The following is a 17417-nucleotide window of genomic DNA, read 5'->3' on the forward strand; positions in this document are numbered from 1 at the left end:
TCTGTGTTCTAAGGGCCCTCCCAGCTCTGGCATTGTGTGTCCTAAGGGCCCTCGAAGCTCTGACATTCTGTGTCCTAAGGGCCGTCCGCACTCTGACATTCTGGGTTCTAAGGGTCCTCCCAGCTCTGACATTCTGGGTTCTACAGGCCCTCCCAGCTCTGTTTTTCTTTGTCCTATGGGCTCTTCTAACTCCAAAGGGTGTTATCCCTCCTAGGAACTCTGTCCTAATCTGTGTCCTGGGTGAGGCTGGGCTTCTGACCAGTCTCTCCCTCTCTCTTCCACAGGCCTAGGTGGCCTGGGCAACCCCCAGGCATGGACTACCGACCCTCTCCTCACTTCCAGCCTCACCTGGCCAGCTTTTGCTGTGGGGGGTCTCAGTCGGGGTCCCTGGGGGGAATCTCAGGGAAAACCCCTCCGGGCCTGGAGGAGTTGCCTCCCCCTGCCCACCACCCAGTTGCAGTGTGCCAGCAGGAGAGCCCGTCGTTTGCTGAGCTCCCAGGGTGCTTTGAGCTGGGCCACTGGCCTCTCGAGTCCCCAGCTGCTTCTCATGGGCTGCTGTGGCCGCTGCCGGTGGCGGCCCGGGACACCAGGGGCCCTGCCGGGAAGCCGTCGGCCTTTGGAGGTGACGTTCTCAGTGAGTTCCTAGGAGGACCCCGGAGTCCCCAGCATCCAGAGCCCCAACACCGCACCAGCCACAGTTCAGAGGAGAAATCTGCCTGTAAGTCCATTCCTGCTCCCAGCCTAGGGATGATGTCAGGGGAGTGAAGCATGCCCGTTAGAAATCAGACAGAAAATCCATTCAAATAACCTTTAACTTTTTCCAAAGCACTTTTACATGCATTATTTCATGGGATCCTCACAACAATCCTGTGAAATAAGCAAGGCAGGTATTATTATCTCATTTTACATATGAGGAAACTGAGCCCCAGAGAAAGGAAGGGCTTTGCCCAAGGTCTCAAACACCCTGACCGCTGGGTCCTCCGGGCCTGGCCTCCTCCCCTGAGATTCTCTCTTAACTAAATGCCCTGTGGCCATTGAGCCTGGCAAGGGCAGGGGCTCTGGCTCTGGGTATCAAGCCCGTGCCTCCCTTTATATCCTGGGGGATTGCAGACAGTTCTGGGGAAGGGAGCGAGGGTAATGTCCAAGGGAGGGGAGGTTTTTCATTTCAGTCGAATTACACCAGCATTTATTAGGCCTGCTTGGTGTAGGTCCTGCTGTGGCAGCTGAGGGCGGCGTGCGGGGCTGAAGTTCTAAAGGGTCTCAATTCTCACCTTCTCACTCTACCAGTGACAAAACCAAGGTCGAAGGAGGTTAAGTATTTGCCCAAGGTCACAAGGGACAGAAGTGATAGAAGTGGTATTGGAACCCTGGCAGGCCTCCTGCTTCTGAAACCACTGGGCCACACTGCCTCTGTGACACCAGTGACTTGCCAGATCAGACGTTCCTTGAGAGCAGGGACTGGGCTTTAATAAAAAGAAAATTGAATATGATGGAAAAAAATAAGAAAAGCAACTTTATATGATACAGGGAGATAAGCACAGAGCCCCGTACCAGCAGGGCCTTGATGTCATAATAACAATTTTTAATTTAGCATTTATTATGTGCCCAGCACTGTGCTAAGTGCTTTACAATTATTATCTCCTTTGATACAACAACTCTGGGAGGTAGGTGCTATTATTATCTCCATTTTGCAGATGAGCAAACCGAGGCAAACAGGGTTAAATGGCTTGCCCAGGGTCACACAGCTAGTGAGTGTCTGAGGCTGAATTTGAACTCAGGTCTTCCTGATTGTAGGCTGGGCGATTTATCTGCTGTGTCACCTAGCTGCCTCATTGTATTCCAGTGGAAAGAATCCTGGTTTTGAACCCCAGCATTGACATTTAACCTGTGTAGCAAATCATGGAGCAACTCTGGGGCCTCAGCTCTTAATTTTTTAGTGGTTAGAGCACTCACCGGGCCTGGAGTCAGGAAGATCTGAGTTCAAATCCAGCCTCAGACACTTACTAGCTGTGTGACTCTGGGCAAGTCATTTAACCCTATTTGCCTTGGTTTCCTCATCTACAAAATGGGGATAATAATAACACCTACCTCCCAGGGTTGTAGTATCAAAGGAGATAATAACCATAAAGCACTTAGCACAGTGCCAAGCACATAGTAAATGCTAAATTAAAAATTGTTATTATTACATCAAGGCCCTGCTGGTACAGGGCTCTGGGGTAGTCTCTCTGTGTGACCTTGGGCAAGTCACTTAACCTTGTTTGCCTCAGTTTCCTCCACTGTCATAGCACCTGCCTCCTAGGGTCTTTGTGAATATCAACTGGAGGTAAAGCTATGTCACAAACCTTAGAACACTATTATTATTATTAACTATTATTATTAGAGCACATTATTATTATTAAGAGGCAGCTGTGGTATATTGGATGGAGAGATGGTCTCAGACCTGGGCAGACCTGACTAAGTGACCCTGGGTGAGTCACTGAACCTCTCAGGTTTCTGGGCATTTTTCTAAGACCGGACATTAGAGAGAAGGTGCCACCCTTCATTGGCAGGCAGTCTCCTCCCCTGAGTGTTTCCTGTACCGATGAAATCACCGACACAGTCCCCATCATGATCGTCACCATTGTTTAGGCCTCTGATCTCATATGAATTATTCTAGTGCAATAACAGCTACATTGCTAAATTACATTAAGGCAAAGCTCTTTACAAAAGTTCTCATTTGATCTTCACAACAACCCTGAGAGGCAGGTGCTATCATTAGCACCCCCATTTTACAGATAGGGAAACTGAGGTACAGAGAAATTAAGTGACTTGCCCAGGGTCATGTAGCTACTAGCCGTCTCAGAGGAGATTTGAACTCCAGTCTTCCTGACTCTATCATGCTCCATCCAATGCACCACCTCGTCCAAAAAGTCACTCATTGTGTCAATGGGATTCAAACCCAGGTCCTCTGACTCAAAATCCAGTGTTCTTCCCACTGCCCACTTGACATGTAGACCTGTGCTTGCTGCTTTGGTCCTTCTACCGCTAATCCTAGCACCTAAAAATATTAACAAGGATAAGGAACAGGGATGAGTATAGGGAACTCCCAGACAAGGAGACTCCCTCTGCCTATGAGGACCAGTCTGCTTTGCAGCTTCTGGTCTTAGAGAATTGTTTGAGGGAAACTGAAACGTTTAAGTGACTTTCCCAGGGTGATCCAGCTAGTAAGTGTATAGGTCTGGATTTGAACCCAGACCTTCCTGGATTTAGGCCAGCTTAGGGCCAGCTAGGGGGCTCCATAGTACACAGAGTGCCAGGCTCATCTTCAGTTCAAATCCATCCTCAGACACTAATTAGCTGTGTGACCCTGGGCAAGTCACTCCACCTCTGTCTACCTCAGTTTCTCCAATTGTAAAATGAGTTAGAGAAGGAAATGGCAAACTGTTCCAGTATCTCTGCCAAGAAAACCCCAAATGGAGTCATGGAGAGTCAGACATGATCGAACAGCAACTTTATCCACAAGCTACATACATATGCCTTTCCAACAATTTTCTACTTGGACTCCATCAAAAAAGATGAGAAGAATGAGATAAATAGTAGTCATAATAATAAAAAAGCAATAATAATAACAGGATGTCCATATAATAATAATAACAGGATGAAGTCTTAATGATAATAATTATAATGGCTTGCATTTATATAGCACCTCCCACTGTGCTAAGCACTTTATAAAGATCTCTTCGATTCATACAGCAACCCTTTAAGATAGAGGCTACTATTATCTTCATTTTACAATTGGGGAAACTGTGGCAAGCAGAGGTGAAGTGACTTGTCCAAGCACACATAGCTAGTTAGTGCCTGAGGCCGGATTTGAACTCAGGTCTTCCTGACTCCAGGCTCAGTGCTCTATCCACTGTACTACAGCTTGTCCCATGTTTCTAGCTGAACTCCACTGAACCATATGAGAAGTGTGAGATAATAGTGATGATGATGATGATGGTGGAGTTTATAAAGTTTGCCGAATGCTTTGCTTGCATCTGTCATTTTGACTGTGTGAATGAGCAACTTAAGCCCAACCTACAAAGCCTTGTGGTGAGGGCTTCCTACCCCACCCCAGGGCTCTTTCCAGGACCTCCCCATTCCTGCCCTCATCAGGCTTACAATCTTTGTAAGGACATGATAACTAACACATGGTCCACTCTAAGAGCTGCTCAGCCCACTGGGTAGAATGTTGGACCTGAAGTCAGGGAGACTGAGCTAAAATCCTGCCTCACACACTTAACTAGCTATATAACCCTGGGCAAGTCACTTAATCTCCACCTACCTCAGTTTCTTCAACAGTAAAATGGGGATAAGATTAGCACCTATTTCATTGTGTGGATCAAATGAGATAATATTTATAAAGTGCTTAGCACAGCCCCTGGCACACAATAGGTGATATATAAATGTTTGTTCCCTTCTCCTTTCCCCCTCCCCTGCCCCCAGCAGACAAGTGCATTGAGAGGTGCAAAGTGTTTGCTTGGGAATAGGGTGCCCACTAGGGCACAATACCCAGTGGGTATAGCAAGGAATTCATTTTAACATGATTTTTTATAAGGCTATGTGTTTTTGATGACAGAAGATGCTACCGTTCATGGCTTTCTTGGTCTTTTCTTTGTAATACTTTAGGTCATACATTACAGAAAGGGCTTGAAGCCTTAGGAAGGCAGTTACTCATGGGCTGGGGTAGGGTAAAGTGTGTGTGTGTGTGGTTTCTATCTTTCCACTCTGTTCTGGGTGCATTGCAGAGACTTCAGGGCTCTCTTGCCCAGGTGCCCTTCTGTGCCCAGTGTCTCTGGGAACCTAAGCTCTGCCCTTCCCCCCAGGGCGGAAGATGCGGGTGTATCAGAGCCAAGAGGCCACAGAGAGCCCCAGAGCCAAAGATGAAGATGATGCTGTCTTCCCTGAGGTCGGTGCTGAGGTCCCTGAGCCGCAGTCTGCTTTGGAAGTGCCACGGACCCTGGTGATGGCAGGACCTCCCCAGGCCAGAACCAAAGAGCCAGAAAGGAGACGCTTCTCGGCTTCGGAATTGATGAGCCGGCTCCAGTCTGCCCAAAGAAAGGCCACTCTCTCCCTGTGCCTGGGCAAGAGCCTGACCAAGGACCGCGGGCTCTGGGCTGCCAGGGAAGGTACCAGCTTGGGATAACAGAATCAGCCACTCATAGGACCTCGAGTCAAAGGGCACCTTAAAGGTAGTTCTATCCGGGGCAGCTAGGTGGCTCAGTGGATAGAGCACCAGCCCTGGAGTCAGGAGGACCTGAGTTCAAATCTGGCCTCAGACACAGAACACTCACTAACTGTGTGACTCTGGGCAAGTCACTTAACCCCAATTGCCTCACTAAAAATAAAAAAAAATAGTTCTGTCCAATTCTGTCATTGTACAAACTGGGTAACCAAGGCCCAAAGAAGTTCAATTACTTGCTCAAGGTTGCATAGATCATAGAATTACAGATTTGGAAATGGAAGGGATCTTAGAGGTTATAAAGTCCAACTTCCTTCATTTTATGTATAAGGCAAAGATTAAGTGACTTGGCCAAAGTCACATAGTGTCTCAGGCAGGATTCGAACCCAGAAGACACTGGACACAGAGGAACCCAGACGAGAGAATCCTTATGTCCCTGCTGAGTGGGGACCAAGTATTTGGGCAGGTCCCCCTGCCTCCAAGCCCAGTGCTCCACCTTGCTGAGATTAGCACCTGGTACTGTGGAAAAGAGGGAAGAACACTGGATCTAGACTTAGAAGCCCTGGGTTCAAATCCTCCTTTTGACGCTTCTTTTGGACCTCGGCTTCTTTGTCTGTAAAATGAGGGGGTTGGATGTACTGAGGCCCCTTCTGGCTTTGGGTCTGTGGTCCCAAGTCACTTTGCTTTTCCTGGACTTAGTTTCCTTACTTTTAAGAGGAGGGGGTTCCCTAGATGGTTTCTGGGGACCCTACTAGCTTTGGATCATACTCTAAATCATGCTCTGGCTGTTGTTAGCATCTCCCATGGGTCCCATTGCCCCTGCACTGGGCCATAGGGCCTATGCCCATTGGGAAAGGTTAGTCCCTACTGCCTGACACGGCCCGCCCTCTCAGTTTCCCTGGATATCAAACACCCTGAACCAGCGGTGTGTATACCAGGATCCCCTCACTCTATGAGGCAGGACTGAGGTCAGTCTCCCCATTTCTACTACTTGGCCCTGCTTGTTTTGGTATGGGGTGGATGGAAGGTAAGCATCCTTAAGCCCAAGAAGAAGGCGGGGCGGGCAATGGTGCCATTCTGAGCCCTGGGTCTCACCCAATACAGGGAAAGCCCCTGAGAAGGAGCCGAGCTGCTCAGAAACCAAGGTTGATGTCCTCATGCCCCCTGCCATAAGTGGTGTTAGTGAGAGGGATGACAGCTGGCCTGATACCAGGTAACTCCTCCCCACCGCATGTCTGGACCTCCCAAGCAACACTAAAGGCTGGGCAGGTAGAGGGGAGATAACCTGATGTCCATATTCCCCCCAGGCCCTACCCATTAGAGGAACCAGCCCCCAACGCTTTGGTACCTCATGAGTGGCGCCAGTCACGTTTCCTTCTTAATTGTAAGTAGAGGAGCTACTGTCTCTGAGCTGGCCTGGGCAAGAAAGAGGAAGAGATAGAACCAGAGGCAGAGAGGAGGAGATATAGGGGACCCGACAGCGAGGGTCTGGGGAAGAGCTTGGGCGAGGGAGACCCAAGAGTAGGCAGTAATGGAATCTGGACTGAGACCTTAGAGCAGAGAATATCAGAGCTGGGAGGGCCCTTAGAACACGGGATGTCAGAGCTGGGAGGGCCCTTAGAACACAAATGTCAGAGCCGGTGGGAGGTAAGGGTTGGGGTGAGGGAAACTTAAAACAGAGAATGTCAGAGGTGGGAGGGCCCTTAGAACACAGAATGTTAGAACATGCAGCTTTAGAGATGATCTGGATGGGGGTGGCTTTGGGGTCTGCAGTAACAGGGTGCTAAGGTTGAGCAGGCTGGTCCTAGGGGCTGCCTCATGCCCCCCCCCCCCCCCCCCCAGCTGTGCTGTATCAGGAGTACAGTGATGTGGCCAGTGACCGGGAGCTGCAGCGGCAGAAACATGAGGAGGACACGTTGGGGGAGGAGGCCGACGAGGAGGAGGGGCCCGGTCCACCCTGGGCCAACCTGTCCCCGAGCAGCTCCTTCCGAGCCCAACGCTCAGGTCGTGGCTCCACCTTCTCCCTGTGGCAGGATATCCCAGATGTTCGGTGCAGCGGCTTCCTGGCCATCATTGGCCTTCAGGAACGCAAGCTGCAGGAGGTGCTGGGGGCCCTAGGAACCTTGTGGAGACAGGGGGAGATGGGTCAGATTTTAGGGGAGGCCACAAGGATGCCAGCCTTGGGTGGAGCTCTCCAGGGAGCCCTGGGAAGGAGGTTGTGTGTATGTGGGAGGGGTCCCCTCCATGCCCAGCAGGGCCCCATGGGGAGCTGTGCTGATCTTACTCACCTGTCCTGGGCTCAGGAGGAGGCTGAGGGAGAGATGAAGCTGCTCATCCCTGTTCCCCTCTCTCCATCCCTCTCAAGGCCAAGTTTGAGCTGATCACGTCAGAAGCCTCCTATATCCACAGTCTCTCTGTGGCCGTGGGCCACTTCATGGGCTCCTCGGAGCTGGCTGAGTGTCTGGGGGCCCAGGAAAAGCAGTGGCTGTTCTCCAGGCTGCCTGAGGTCAAGGCCACCAGCGAGAGGTGAGCGAGGCCCTGAGCTGCTCTGGGCCACATAGGGTGTGGTGGAAAGGCCAAAATACGGGTTTGGATGCAGGCTCTGCTACTGACCAGTGACATTGGACGTGTCACTTTCCTTCTCTGGCCTCTGGGGTTCCTTCTCTGTCAGATGTAGGGGCTGGACTAGAAGGTCTCTATGGTTTCTTCCACCTCTGACAGCCTGTGTTCTAAGGGCCCTCCCACTTCTAAAATGGGATCCCAGGACCCTGTGATTGGGCTATTCTGCCTTCTAGGAACTGGCCAAAGTACTCAGAGGGCTCACTTGTGGGTCCAGAGGCTGGCACCTCTGCTTTCTACCCCAGACATGTCCCTGTCTCTCTTGCCTTCAGGGCTGACCACGGGGCAGAGCTTTGGGTCATGGCAGATAAGATCTTTGGGGCAGGGAATAGAGGATCTGGTAGAAGCAGAGATGAGGCGGCCATTCTCCCCTGGGATGGGGTGGGGCAGGATGCCCAAGGCACAGTCTGCTCCCACTCTCCAGGCCATGCTCCCCGCTGTGCCCACTTCCCCCTCTCTCCAGCACCTCTTGCCCACTCCCATGTCACTCCTGGCCCCCACAGGTTTCTGCAGGAGCTGGAGCAGCGCCTGGAAGAGGACATTCTTCGCTTTTGTGTGTGTGACATCGTCCTGCGTCACTGCCCTGCCTTCCGGCGTGTCTACCTGCCTTACGTCACCAATCAGGCCTACCAAGAGCGTACCTACCAGCGACTGCTGTATGGGGCAGGGGCATCCCTGAGGGCCAGGGGAGGGAGATGGAGTCTGACAGAGGCCAGCGACGGCGGGGGCCTCTGCAGGGGAGGGAATGAGTGGTTTGGGTGAAGCCATGGTCATGAACTTTGTGTTAGGTGGGCGTAAAGATTGGGGTAGAGATTGGCCCAGAGCCCCAGTGAGGAGGGGTATCTTTTTGTCTCCCTTGCTCTGGGCCCACTCACTGAGGGGATAGCGTCCAGCCTGAGAGCCCTGGAGTGGGAGGAGAACATAGTTGTCACCAGCAGGTGACTAGTAATAATAATGAACTGAAGGTGGACCACTCTCTGAAGCATATGCAGATGAGAGGCAGCACAGTTTTATGGGTAGAATTCTGTATTTGGAGTCAGGAAGGCCTGGGTTCAAATCCCACCTTAGATACTCACTAGCTTTGTGGTCCCCAGCAAGTCACTTAACCCTGTCGTGCCTCAGTTTCCTCATTTGTACATGACGACCTCTAAAGTCCAGCTCCAAATCTAGGATCCGAGGGTCAGATATTCCCCGCCTGGTTTCAGTCCAAATGACCACATGCAAGCCTTGGGGGGAATCTGTTTCTGGCCAGGTATGACTGATGGGGCCCTTCCTATGGATGATGATGATGAAAAAGTTGTCTGATTGTGGAGCCCGGTTTGCTAAGAGCTCCCGAAAATGATCATAGCTCAACAGTGGCTGACCATTGTGGTAGCAGCCGTCAGAATAATAATAGCTGATATTTATATAGTGATGACAAGGTGCCAAGCACTGTGTGTGAAGCATTTTCTAACTAATTATCTCACTGTATCCTCACAACAACCCTTCAAAGGAGGCGCTATTATTATCCCCATTTTACAGATGAGGAAACTGAGACATACAGAGGTTAAGTGACATGCCCAGGGTCACGTAGCTAGTAAGTATCGAACTCAGGTCTTCCTGACTCCAAGCGCAGGATCTGATTGTCCCACCTAGATGGTGCCTCCTATCAGAAGCAGACAGTTAAGTGGAAGCAGCATGAGGCTCATCCTGGCTCTGCCACTCGCTAATGTGTGACCATAGTATCTTATTTCATCTCTCTGATTCTCAGTCTCCTCCTCTGTAAAATGGGGTGGCACCATCTGCCATGCCTCCCTCCCAGGGCTGCTGGAGACAGTGCTCTGTAAATGGCAAATCCCTAAATGAATGTGAGCTTATGTTCTCAACCCTGTGTTCTCCAAGGTACAAGACAGTCCCTACCCTCAAAGGGCTTAGAGTCTAGCTGATCAAAGAGAACATAAACACAAACAAACGGGCATTTGTTATGTGTCTATTGTGTGCCAAGCACTGTGCTAGGCACTGGGGATGCCAACAAAGAGGTGAGATCATCCCTGCCCTCAGGGATCTTATATTCTAATAGTAGGAGACCTGGTTTTGCTGTATGACCATATCTAGGGGAGGGTGGCCAGCAAAAGGGAATTTTTGCATGGGGAAGCCCAGGGATGAAGAGCAGAGTCACAGGGCAGTCCATTTTCATGCCCTTGCCAGAGCTGGCAAGGATTGGGGAGAGGGAAGCTCTCTGCAGCGTGGCAGATGGCCCAAGATGTTTGTGGTGGTTAGATATGAAACATGGCCTTCAGTCAAGCTAGATACAGTCCTTTGGGCAAATTTTCACTCATTCACTTGCCAAACAAGCTTATCCCCAGGGCAAAGTTCCAAGAGTAACTGATCTAGAGAGGGAGGCCAGGCCTTGGTCCAGATGGGGCTATTCCAAATTGGGAGGCGGGGGCAGCAGCAGGGTGCATGGTAAGATGTTCCAGGATGTCCAGGATGGGTGGAGATGAATATGGGAAAAGGTCAAAACAAATACTGGATGTGCTAAAGGCCAACTAAGTTGGGTAGGTGTTGGATTTCAGGGGAGGAGGAGACCACCATGCTTGGGAGTGATCTGGGAAGATGTCCACCACCTAGTGGACCTTGAGCTGTGGTTTAAAAGAGGGGCAGGATTTGTTGAGACTATCTCCTATAGAGAGAATATGGGAAGGCAATTCAGGACTGAACAAAGACACCCCCACCAGAAAAGAGCCAAAGAAGGCAAGGGCAGAGACCTTGGGCTTGGAGGAAACCAGGGGCATGGTGTATCTGTCAAATAATCAACGAGCATTTATTAAGGCCTTTGTGCTATGTGCTGAATCTAGTGGATGCCAAGTGTATGTGGGCAGTGGCCCATTGGACAAGAAGAGACTGGGGTGGGGCAGGAGGTGGGGAGACACAACATGTTGACTGTCTTTGGGTATCTGAAAGATTGTCATGGAAGAGATCAGACTAGCTTTGTTCTACCTGACCCCAAAGGGCAGAACTGTGAGTGACAAGGAGATAGTGCCTACTGTAAGGAACAGCAACCAGGGCTGTCTCCAGTTAGAATGGGGCCGCCTCTGAATAGGCCCTGGAATGCAAGGTAGTGAGTTCCCTGTCTTTGGAATTCTTCAATTGGACAATGGATGACCCATCTGTGGAGGATGTCATAATGGGGAATCCTTGGCCATGTATGGGCGGGATGAGGGGGTCTCTTTCCTTCCAGTTTGTATTCTGTGATTCTGTGAGAGGAGGGGTGGGGGGTTAGGGGTGACTCTACTTCCCTCCTCTCTCTGCCCTCCAGACTGGAGAATCCCAAGTTTTCTAGCATTCTGGCCCGTCTGGAAGAGGCCCCTGTTTGCCAGCGCCTGCCTCTTACATCCTTCCTCATCCTGCCCTTCCAAAGAATCACCCGCCTGAAGATGCTAGTGGAGGTATCTGGACTGGGAAGTCTTTGCCAATCCTCTGAGTCGTAAACGTTTCACTCCTCCTTGGAGTATCCCTCTCTGTCTCCATCGGGCAGCCCCCAGTGGGAAGACAGCTCCTCTAGGGCAGGGGCTGGTTGCCTGTATATTCCAGCGCCTGGCATGGGGCCTTGCCACAAAGCAGGTGCTTAGTAAGTGCCTGTTGGATGTGATTGGATCGCAAAGCTGTGAGCCAGGCTTAGCAAGGATGGGGAGGATGCCATGGGACAGCCTGGGACACTGGAGCAGCCGACAGTGGTCACAGCATCTGACCTCTAGTCTGGGCGGGCCCTGGCCCATTGCTAAGAGCCCTTCTGGATTTCTCTGGGCACTGGGAGGAAGGTGGGAGAAGGTCAGGGTGTCAGCGGTGTTTGTCCAAACAGCACCTTTCCCACTGCTTTCAGAATATTCTGAAGCGGACCGGGCAAGGCTTGCGGGGCGAGGACATGGCCACCAAGGCCTTCGATGAACTCAAGAAGGTGAGCTGGGCCCAACGCCCAACTGGAGTGCTAAGCCTAGGGACCGCCATCTCTCTGACTCCTCTAGTCCTTCTCACTGGCAGCTCTCCTGATTTGTCCTGGCCCTCCCCAGAGGGGTTACTTTCTATCCTTGAATTTGGTCCAGAGAGGATGAGGTACCCATGCAGAGTCACACAGCAAGTCAAAGCTTAGCCAGAAAACAAAATGCTTGGTGGTCCTAACTTCATGGGGAAATCCTCTGGGAGACAGTCTAGACTCTGATCGACCTCACCCTGGTTAGGGATTGCAGTCTTGACTGGGCTGACACCTCAGGCCATATAGTGACCACAGTGACCCTAGAATGTGAACTGAAAGAAACTTTAGAACAGAGAATGTCAGAGCTAGAAAGGGCTCTTGGGATACAATGTCAGGGCTGAGAGGGCACTTAGAACAGAGTGTGTCAGAGCTGGGAGGTCCCTTAGAACATGGGAAGTCGGAGCTAGGAGGACCCTTAGAACACAGGATGTCAGAGCTGGGAGGGCCCTTAGAACAGAGCATGTCAGAGCTGGGAGGGCCCTTAGAACAGAGCATGTCAGAGCTAGAAGGGGCCTTAGAATAGAGAATATCAGAGCTGGGAAGGCCCTTAGAACAGAGAATGTCAGAGCTGGGAGGGACCTTAGAACACAGGATGTCAGGGCTGGGAGGGACCTTAGAACACAGGATGTCAAGGCTGGGAGGGCCCTTAGAAAACAGGATGTCAGAGCTGGGAGGGCCCTTAGAACACAGGATGTCAGAGCTGGGAGGGCCCTTAGAACACAGGATGTCAGGGCTGGGAGGGCCCTTAGAAAACAGGATGTCAGAGCTGGGAGGGCCCTTAGAACAGAGCATGTCAGAGCTAGAAGGGGCCTTAGAATAGAGAATATCAGAGCTGGGAAGGCCCTTAGAACAGAGAATGTCAGAGCTGGGAGGGCCCTTAGAACAGAGAATGTCAGGGCTGGTAAGACTTTATAGACTATCTAGGCCAACTCTCTCACTAATTTGTAGTTGAGAAAACTAATACCTATTTAGGGGACATTCCTTACATAGAATCACACAAGTAGTGAGGCAGAAAAAGGACTTGCCCCCCAGTCTCCTAATTCTCCCAAGCCAGCCACAGAACTCTTGTCAAAGGCCAGGGCTTCTGAGTTCTGTTCCATGTTCTTCCTCTAAAGTGAAGGAGGGTCTGTGGCCAATGTCCTGCCCTTTCTGAACTTTGGACTTTCTCCTCTTCAAATAACACCAAGCTTAGCCCTGAACTTGAGCCCTCAGCCCCTGGGGGCTGTGTGTGTGTCGGGGGCTGGGGCCAGGGTTCCAGACGGTAGAGGCTCCTGGGAGGTGACCTCTTCCTTGCCCCCCACCCTCCCCAGCTGGTACAGGAGTGCAATGCCAGTGTGCAGTCGATGAAGAGGACGGAGGAACTCATCCATCTTAACAAGAAGATTCATTTTGAGAGTAAGGTGAGACCCTGAGGGGGAGGGGACAGGGGGCCCAGAGTGATGGGGGCCAGGGCTGGAGCAACAGCTCCTGGGAACCTTCTTTCCGAAGGGGATCCCAAAGCCCCTCAGACACCCTCCCACTGGCATGTTATTGAAAATTTTGGCTCCAGTCTTGGCTGGATGACTTCTTAGCTGTGTGACCTTGGGTAAGTTACTTCCTTCCTCTGAGCCTCAGTTTCCTCATCTGAAAGATGGGGATCACAATACTAGCACTAGCTCCATCCCATGGTTGCAAGAACAGCCCATTTGAAAAATGGTTTTCAAGTGCTTTAGACACTTGAATTGTTCTTCCTATACCACAACTTGTTCATCCATTCCCCAACTGATGAGCATCCTCTCAATTTCCAATTCTTGGTCACCACAAAAAGAGCTGCTATGAGTATTTTTGTACATGTGGGTCCTTTTCCCATTTGTATGATCTCTTTGGGATACAGACCTAGAAGTGGTATTGCTGAGTCAAAGGGTATGCACAGTTTTATAGTCCTTTGGGCATAGTTCCAAATTGCTCTCCAGAAGGGTTGGATCAGTTCACAACTCCACCAACAATGTGTTAGTGTTCCAATTTTCCCACAACTTCTCCAACATTTATCATTTGCCTGTTTTGTCATGTTAGCCCATCTGATAGGTGTGATGTGGTGCCTCAGAGCTGTTTTGATTTGCCCTTATCTAATCAATAGTGATTTAGAGCATTTTTTCATACGACTATAGCTATGGCCCCTGTTCTTCTTCTCCCCAGATCTTCCCGCTGATCTCCCAGTCCCGCTGGCTGGTGAGGCACGGGGAGCTGGTGGAGCTGGCACCCCCCACCATGCCTGCTGTCTCTGCTGCCAAGCCCAAGCTCTCCACCAAAGCCATCTACTTGCACGTCTTTAATGACTGCCTACTGCTCTCTCGAAAGAAGGAGTGAGTAGAGGGGCTTTGCAGTTGGAAGGGTCATCTGGGGAGGTGGGGACAGGGCACTCAGTTAGCTAATTGGCCAATCTTTACCAGGCTCAGACCAGGCTTTGCAGCCGCCAGGTGGACAGCAGCACACTGTTAGTGTCAAAGTCAGGACTGGACTCTTAACTTTTTATTCTTTCTTACGTGGAAAAGCTGGCAGAGGCCCCATCTGCGGGAGATGGGACGAGGAGTTACCCACATGGACTGGGAGAGGGGAAAGGGGATGCCTTCTGGGTACTGTGATTAGACACGTAACAGTCGTGGCCCTGGAGTGGGTGCATGGTCCTCAGATTCAAGCCTCTCCCATCTCTGCAGGGGCTCAGAGTTGGGGGGCACAGGCTGATCCGGGTATCCTCTGGCCCCTGCAGGATGGGGAAGTTTGCCGTCTTCCTTTATGCCAGGATGCCTGAGATCCAGGTGAAAGACCTGAGTTCAAAGCTCCAGGGAATCCCAGGCCAGGTCTTTCTCCTCCAGCTCCTTCATAGCCACCAGCCCAAGAACCAGCTGCTCCTGAGGGCTCAGACAGAGTGAGTGCCCTCTCCTGAGGTCTGTTCTCAGGCTGCCCCATTCCTCCCTGTTTGAGGCTGGGGCTGGTGAGCATACAGCTCGGGGCTGAGATCGCCAAGTACAGGGCATTATGGTTGTTTGTCCCACCCAGAGGAGCTCTGGCCTCAGCCGCATTGGGCCTTCTCTCTGGGTACATTTGCCCCCTAAGGCCAGGAAGAAGGTTGCCCCAGGAGTTTTCTAGCAAGAGAGTTCCTGTGGCATGTGGTCCCAGTCTATAAATCTGTATCCCCAGATCCTCAGGGGTCACTCACTGGATTGGGGACAGAGGGTAGCCTGGGCTCAGACTATGGGAGGGCATGGTTCTGGGAGCCGAAAAGTGTGGGCCTTTACTCTGGGCACCTCAGCTGAGCCTCTGAGCCCCAGGACAGTCAGGGAGCCCAGGTTTTGGGGAGAGGGACCTCTGGGTAGCTGTTGGGCCTCCAATGTCCCTCCAGAAGTGAGAAGCAGCGGTGGATCTCGGCCATGTGCCCTTCCAGTGCCCAAGAGGACAAGGAGGCCATCAGCGAGAATGAAGGTACTGCCCCTGAGGCCCTCTGCACGCCCATACTAGTGTGAGGGTCTGAGGACTTGGAAACTTGTAAGACCTAGTTCCTGCCCACCAAAAGCTTGAACTCTAGGAAGGAGATCAAAATAGATGCCTGTATAATTATGGCACAGAAATGAAAGACCACGTAGTCTAACACTGCCTTGGTTCCGTAGGAGCTCAAAGGGGAATGGAATCACTGAGGAACAGGCTCGTCTCCTCAGGAACAGGGAAGGCCTCATGGAGTAGGTAGGCCTTGAGCTGGGCCTTGAAGAATGTGTCCAGTCTAGAGGAAGAGAGGGATAAGGATGGAGAGGGAGTGGGACGGCGGGGAATATCTGAAGGCTCAGAGCCAGCAGGGGACTTAGACATCGTCCAGTCCAGTCCCCTTGATTCATAAAATCACAGGCTCAAAGAATTTGAGCTTCTAGGGACCTAGTCAGCCAACTAGCATTTATTAAGTGCCTACTATGTGCCAAGCGCCTACTATGTGTCATCATTAAACCTCTTTATTTTCCTGATGAGGAAACTGAGGCTCTGGAATGAATTACCTTCCTACTATTCCATAAAATGGGAATGATCATGGTATGCCTGGAGGGTAATGATGAGTTTGACCTGAGTAATATAAGTGAATAATAACCATATTAAGGCAGACCTCAATGCCAGCCTGAGGGATTTCTGTTGTACCTCAGAGCCAACAGGGAGCCAGTGAGTGTTGTCTGAGTAGGAGAGTGACCTGGTCAAGCTAAGAAAATCATTTTGGCAACCGTGTGGAGGAAGGGATTGGAGAGAGGAGAGATTGGGTGCAGGGAGGACAGCCAGGAGGCTATTACTGTAGTCTAGGTGAGAGGTGAGAAAGGTTTGAACGAGGCTTATGCTGTGGGAGTGGGGAGAAAGGGTTGGGATGCAAGAGGTGCAGAAGAGATCTTAATCACCAGTTGGATAGGGGCAGCTAGGTAACATAGGGGATAGAGCACCCTGGAGCCAGGAGGATCTGAGTTCAAGTCCAACCTCAGACATTTACCAGCCAGCTGTGTGACCCTGGCTAAGTCACTGGAGTCCAATTGCCTCTAAAAATTAAAAAAAAAAAAAAAGCAGTTGGAGACACGTGGTCTAGGACAAAGGGGAGTTCAAAATTTGGGGTCCAGGGGACTAAAGGTATGATGTCTTCAACTGAAACAGGAAACTTGGAAGGAGGGCCATGTTTAGGGGGAAAGATGCTGAGTTCCCTTTTTCCTGTTGGGGCATGTTGCTTTTGAGATGTCAGCGGGCCATCCAGCGGGGATGTCCAGTGGGCAGTCGTAGATGCTGGGCTAGGGAGTCATCTGCATAGAGGAGATCATTGAACTGGAGGGAGTGGAGGAAATACCCAAAAGAGAGAGAGAAAAAGCAGGGGAAGAGGGCCCAGGATAGAGCCTGGAGGGAGCACCAACCTTGGAAGGCAGCAAGAGAGTGAGACCGGGTAAGCTACAGAGCAGTGGGGAGAGACAGCCAGCCCAGCCCCTTCCTGCCCTAGCCCTGCCTCTAGGCCTTTGCTTTGAGCCCCGCTCTCTCTGATGCTGTGGACTGTCAGACCTCCCCCAGGTGCAGTGCATCAGAGCCTATAAGGCTCTGGAACCGGACGAGCTGACCCTTGAGAAGGCTGACATCCTGGCTGTGAGGACCAGGACCGGCGATGGTGAGGGCAACATGGCCTTGGAGCCCTGGTCTTTACTCCTTCCTCCCCTTCCTCCCCTCCACAGACTATGGAGCTGGGGTGGAGGGTGTTTCTGGGTAGTTTTATATGAACTTCTCAGGGTCCTTCCCATAACTACCCTCCCCACCAAGCCCCTGCCACATATGCTGATAAAGGAATCCACATAATGCCAGAGCTGGGAGGGCCTTAGAACACAGAATGTCAGAACTGGGAGGACCCTTAGTACATAGAATGTCAGAGTTGGGAGGGCCCCTAGAACACAGAATGTCAGAAGTGGAAAGGTCTCTAGAACACAGGATGTCAGAGCTAGGAGGGCCCCTAGAACACAGGACGTCAGAGCTGGGAGGGCCTTAGAACACAGGATGTCAGATCTCAGAGGGCCTTAGAACACAGGATGTGAGAGTTGGGAGGGACCTTAGAAC

The 17417-nt window shown here is 51.3% G+C and overlaps 1 protein-coding gene across 5 annotated transcripts in view; it reads left to right on the forward strand.

The window, feature by feature from the left end:
* The window catches only part of ARHGEF19 (Rho guanine nucleotide exchange factor 19), a 25165-nt gene that overhangs the window by 6731 nt on the left and 1017 nt on the right, over positions 1-17417 (forward strand). For 3 of the 5 annotated variants that reach the window (XM_027842780.1, XM_027842782.1, XM_027842781.1), the window contains exons 2-15: positions 285-718; positions 4845-5147; positions 6305-6413; positions 6508-6584; positions 7043-7302; positions 7566-7726; positions 8323-8475; positions 11118-11247; positions 11682-11756; positions 13142-13231; positions 14007-14173; positions 14578-14736; positions 15211-15290; positions 16873-16977. In XM_027842780.1, coding sequence (XP_027698581.1) covers positions 313-718; positions 4845-5147; positions 6305-6413; positions 6508-6584; positions 7043-7302; positions 7566-7726; positions 8323-8475; positions 11118-11247; positions 11682-11756; positions 13142-13231; positions 14007-14173; positions 14578-14736; positions 15211-15290; positions 16873-16977 — 2275 coding nt within the window. In that variant the 5' untranslated portion in view covers positions 285-312. Of the gene's footprint in view, positions 1-245; positions 719-4844; positions 5148-6304; positions 6414-6507; positions 6585-7042; positions 7303-7565; positions 7727-8322; positions 8476-11117; positions 11248-11681; positions 11757-13141; positions 13232-14006; positions 14174-14577; positions 14737-15210; positions 15291-16872; positions 16978-17417 lie in introns of all 5 variants that reach the window. The other 2 variants (XM_027842778.1, XM_027842779.1) reach the window with 2 other exon arrangements.

Source organism: Vombatus ursinus, unplaced genomic scaffold (assembly GCF_900497805.2).
Source record: "Vombatus ursinus unplaced genomic scaffold, bare-nosed wombat genome assembly UNPS02014884.1, whole genome shotgun sequence".
NCBI lineage: Eukaryota > Metazoa > Chordata > Mammalia > Diprotodontia > Vombatidae > Vombatus > Vombatus ursinus.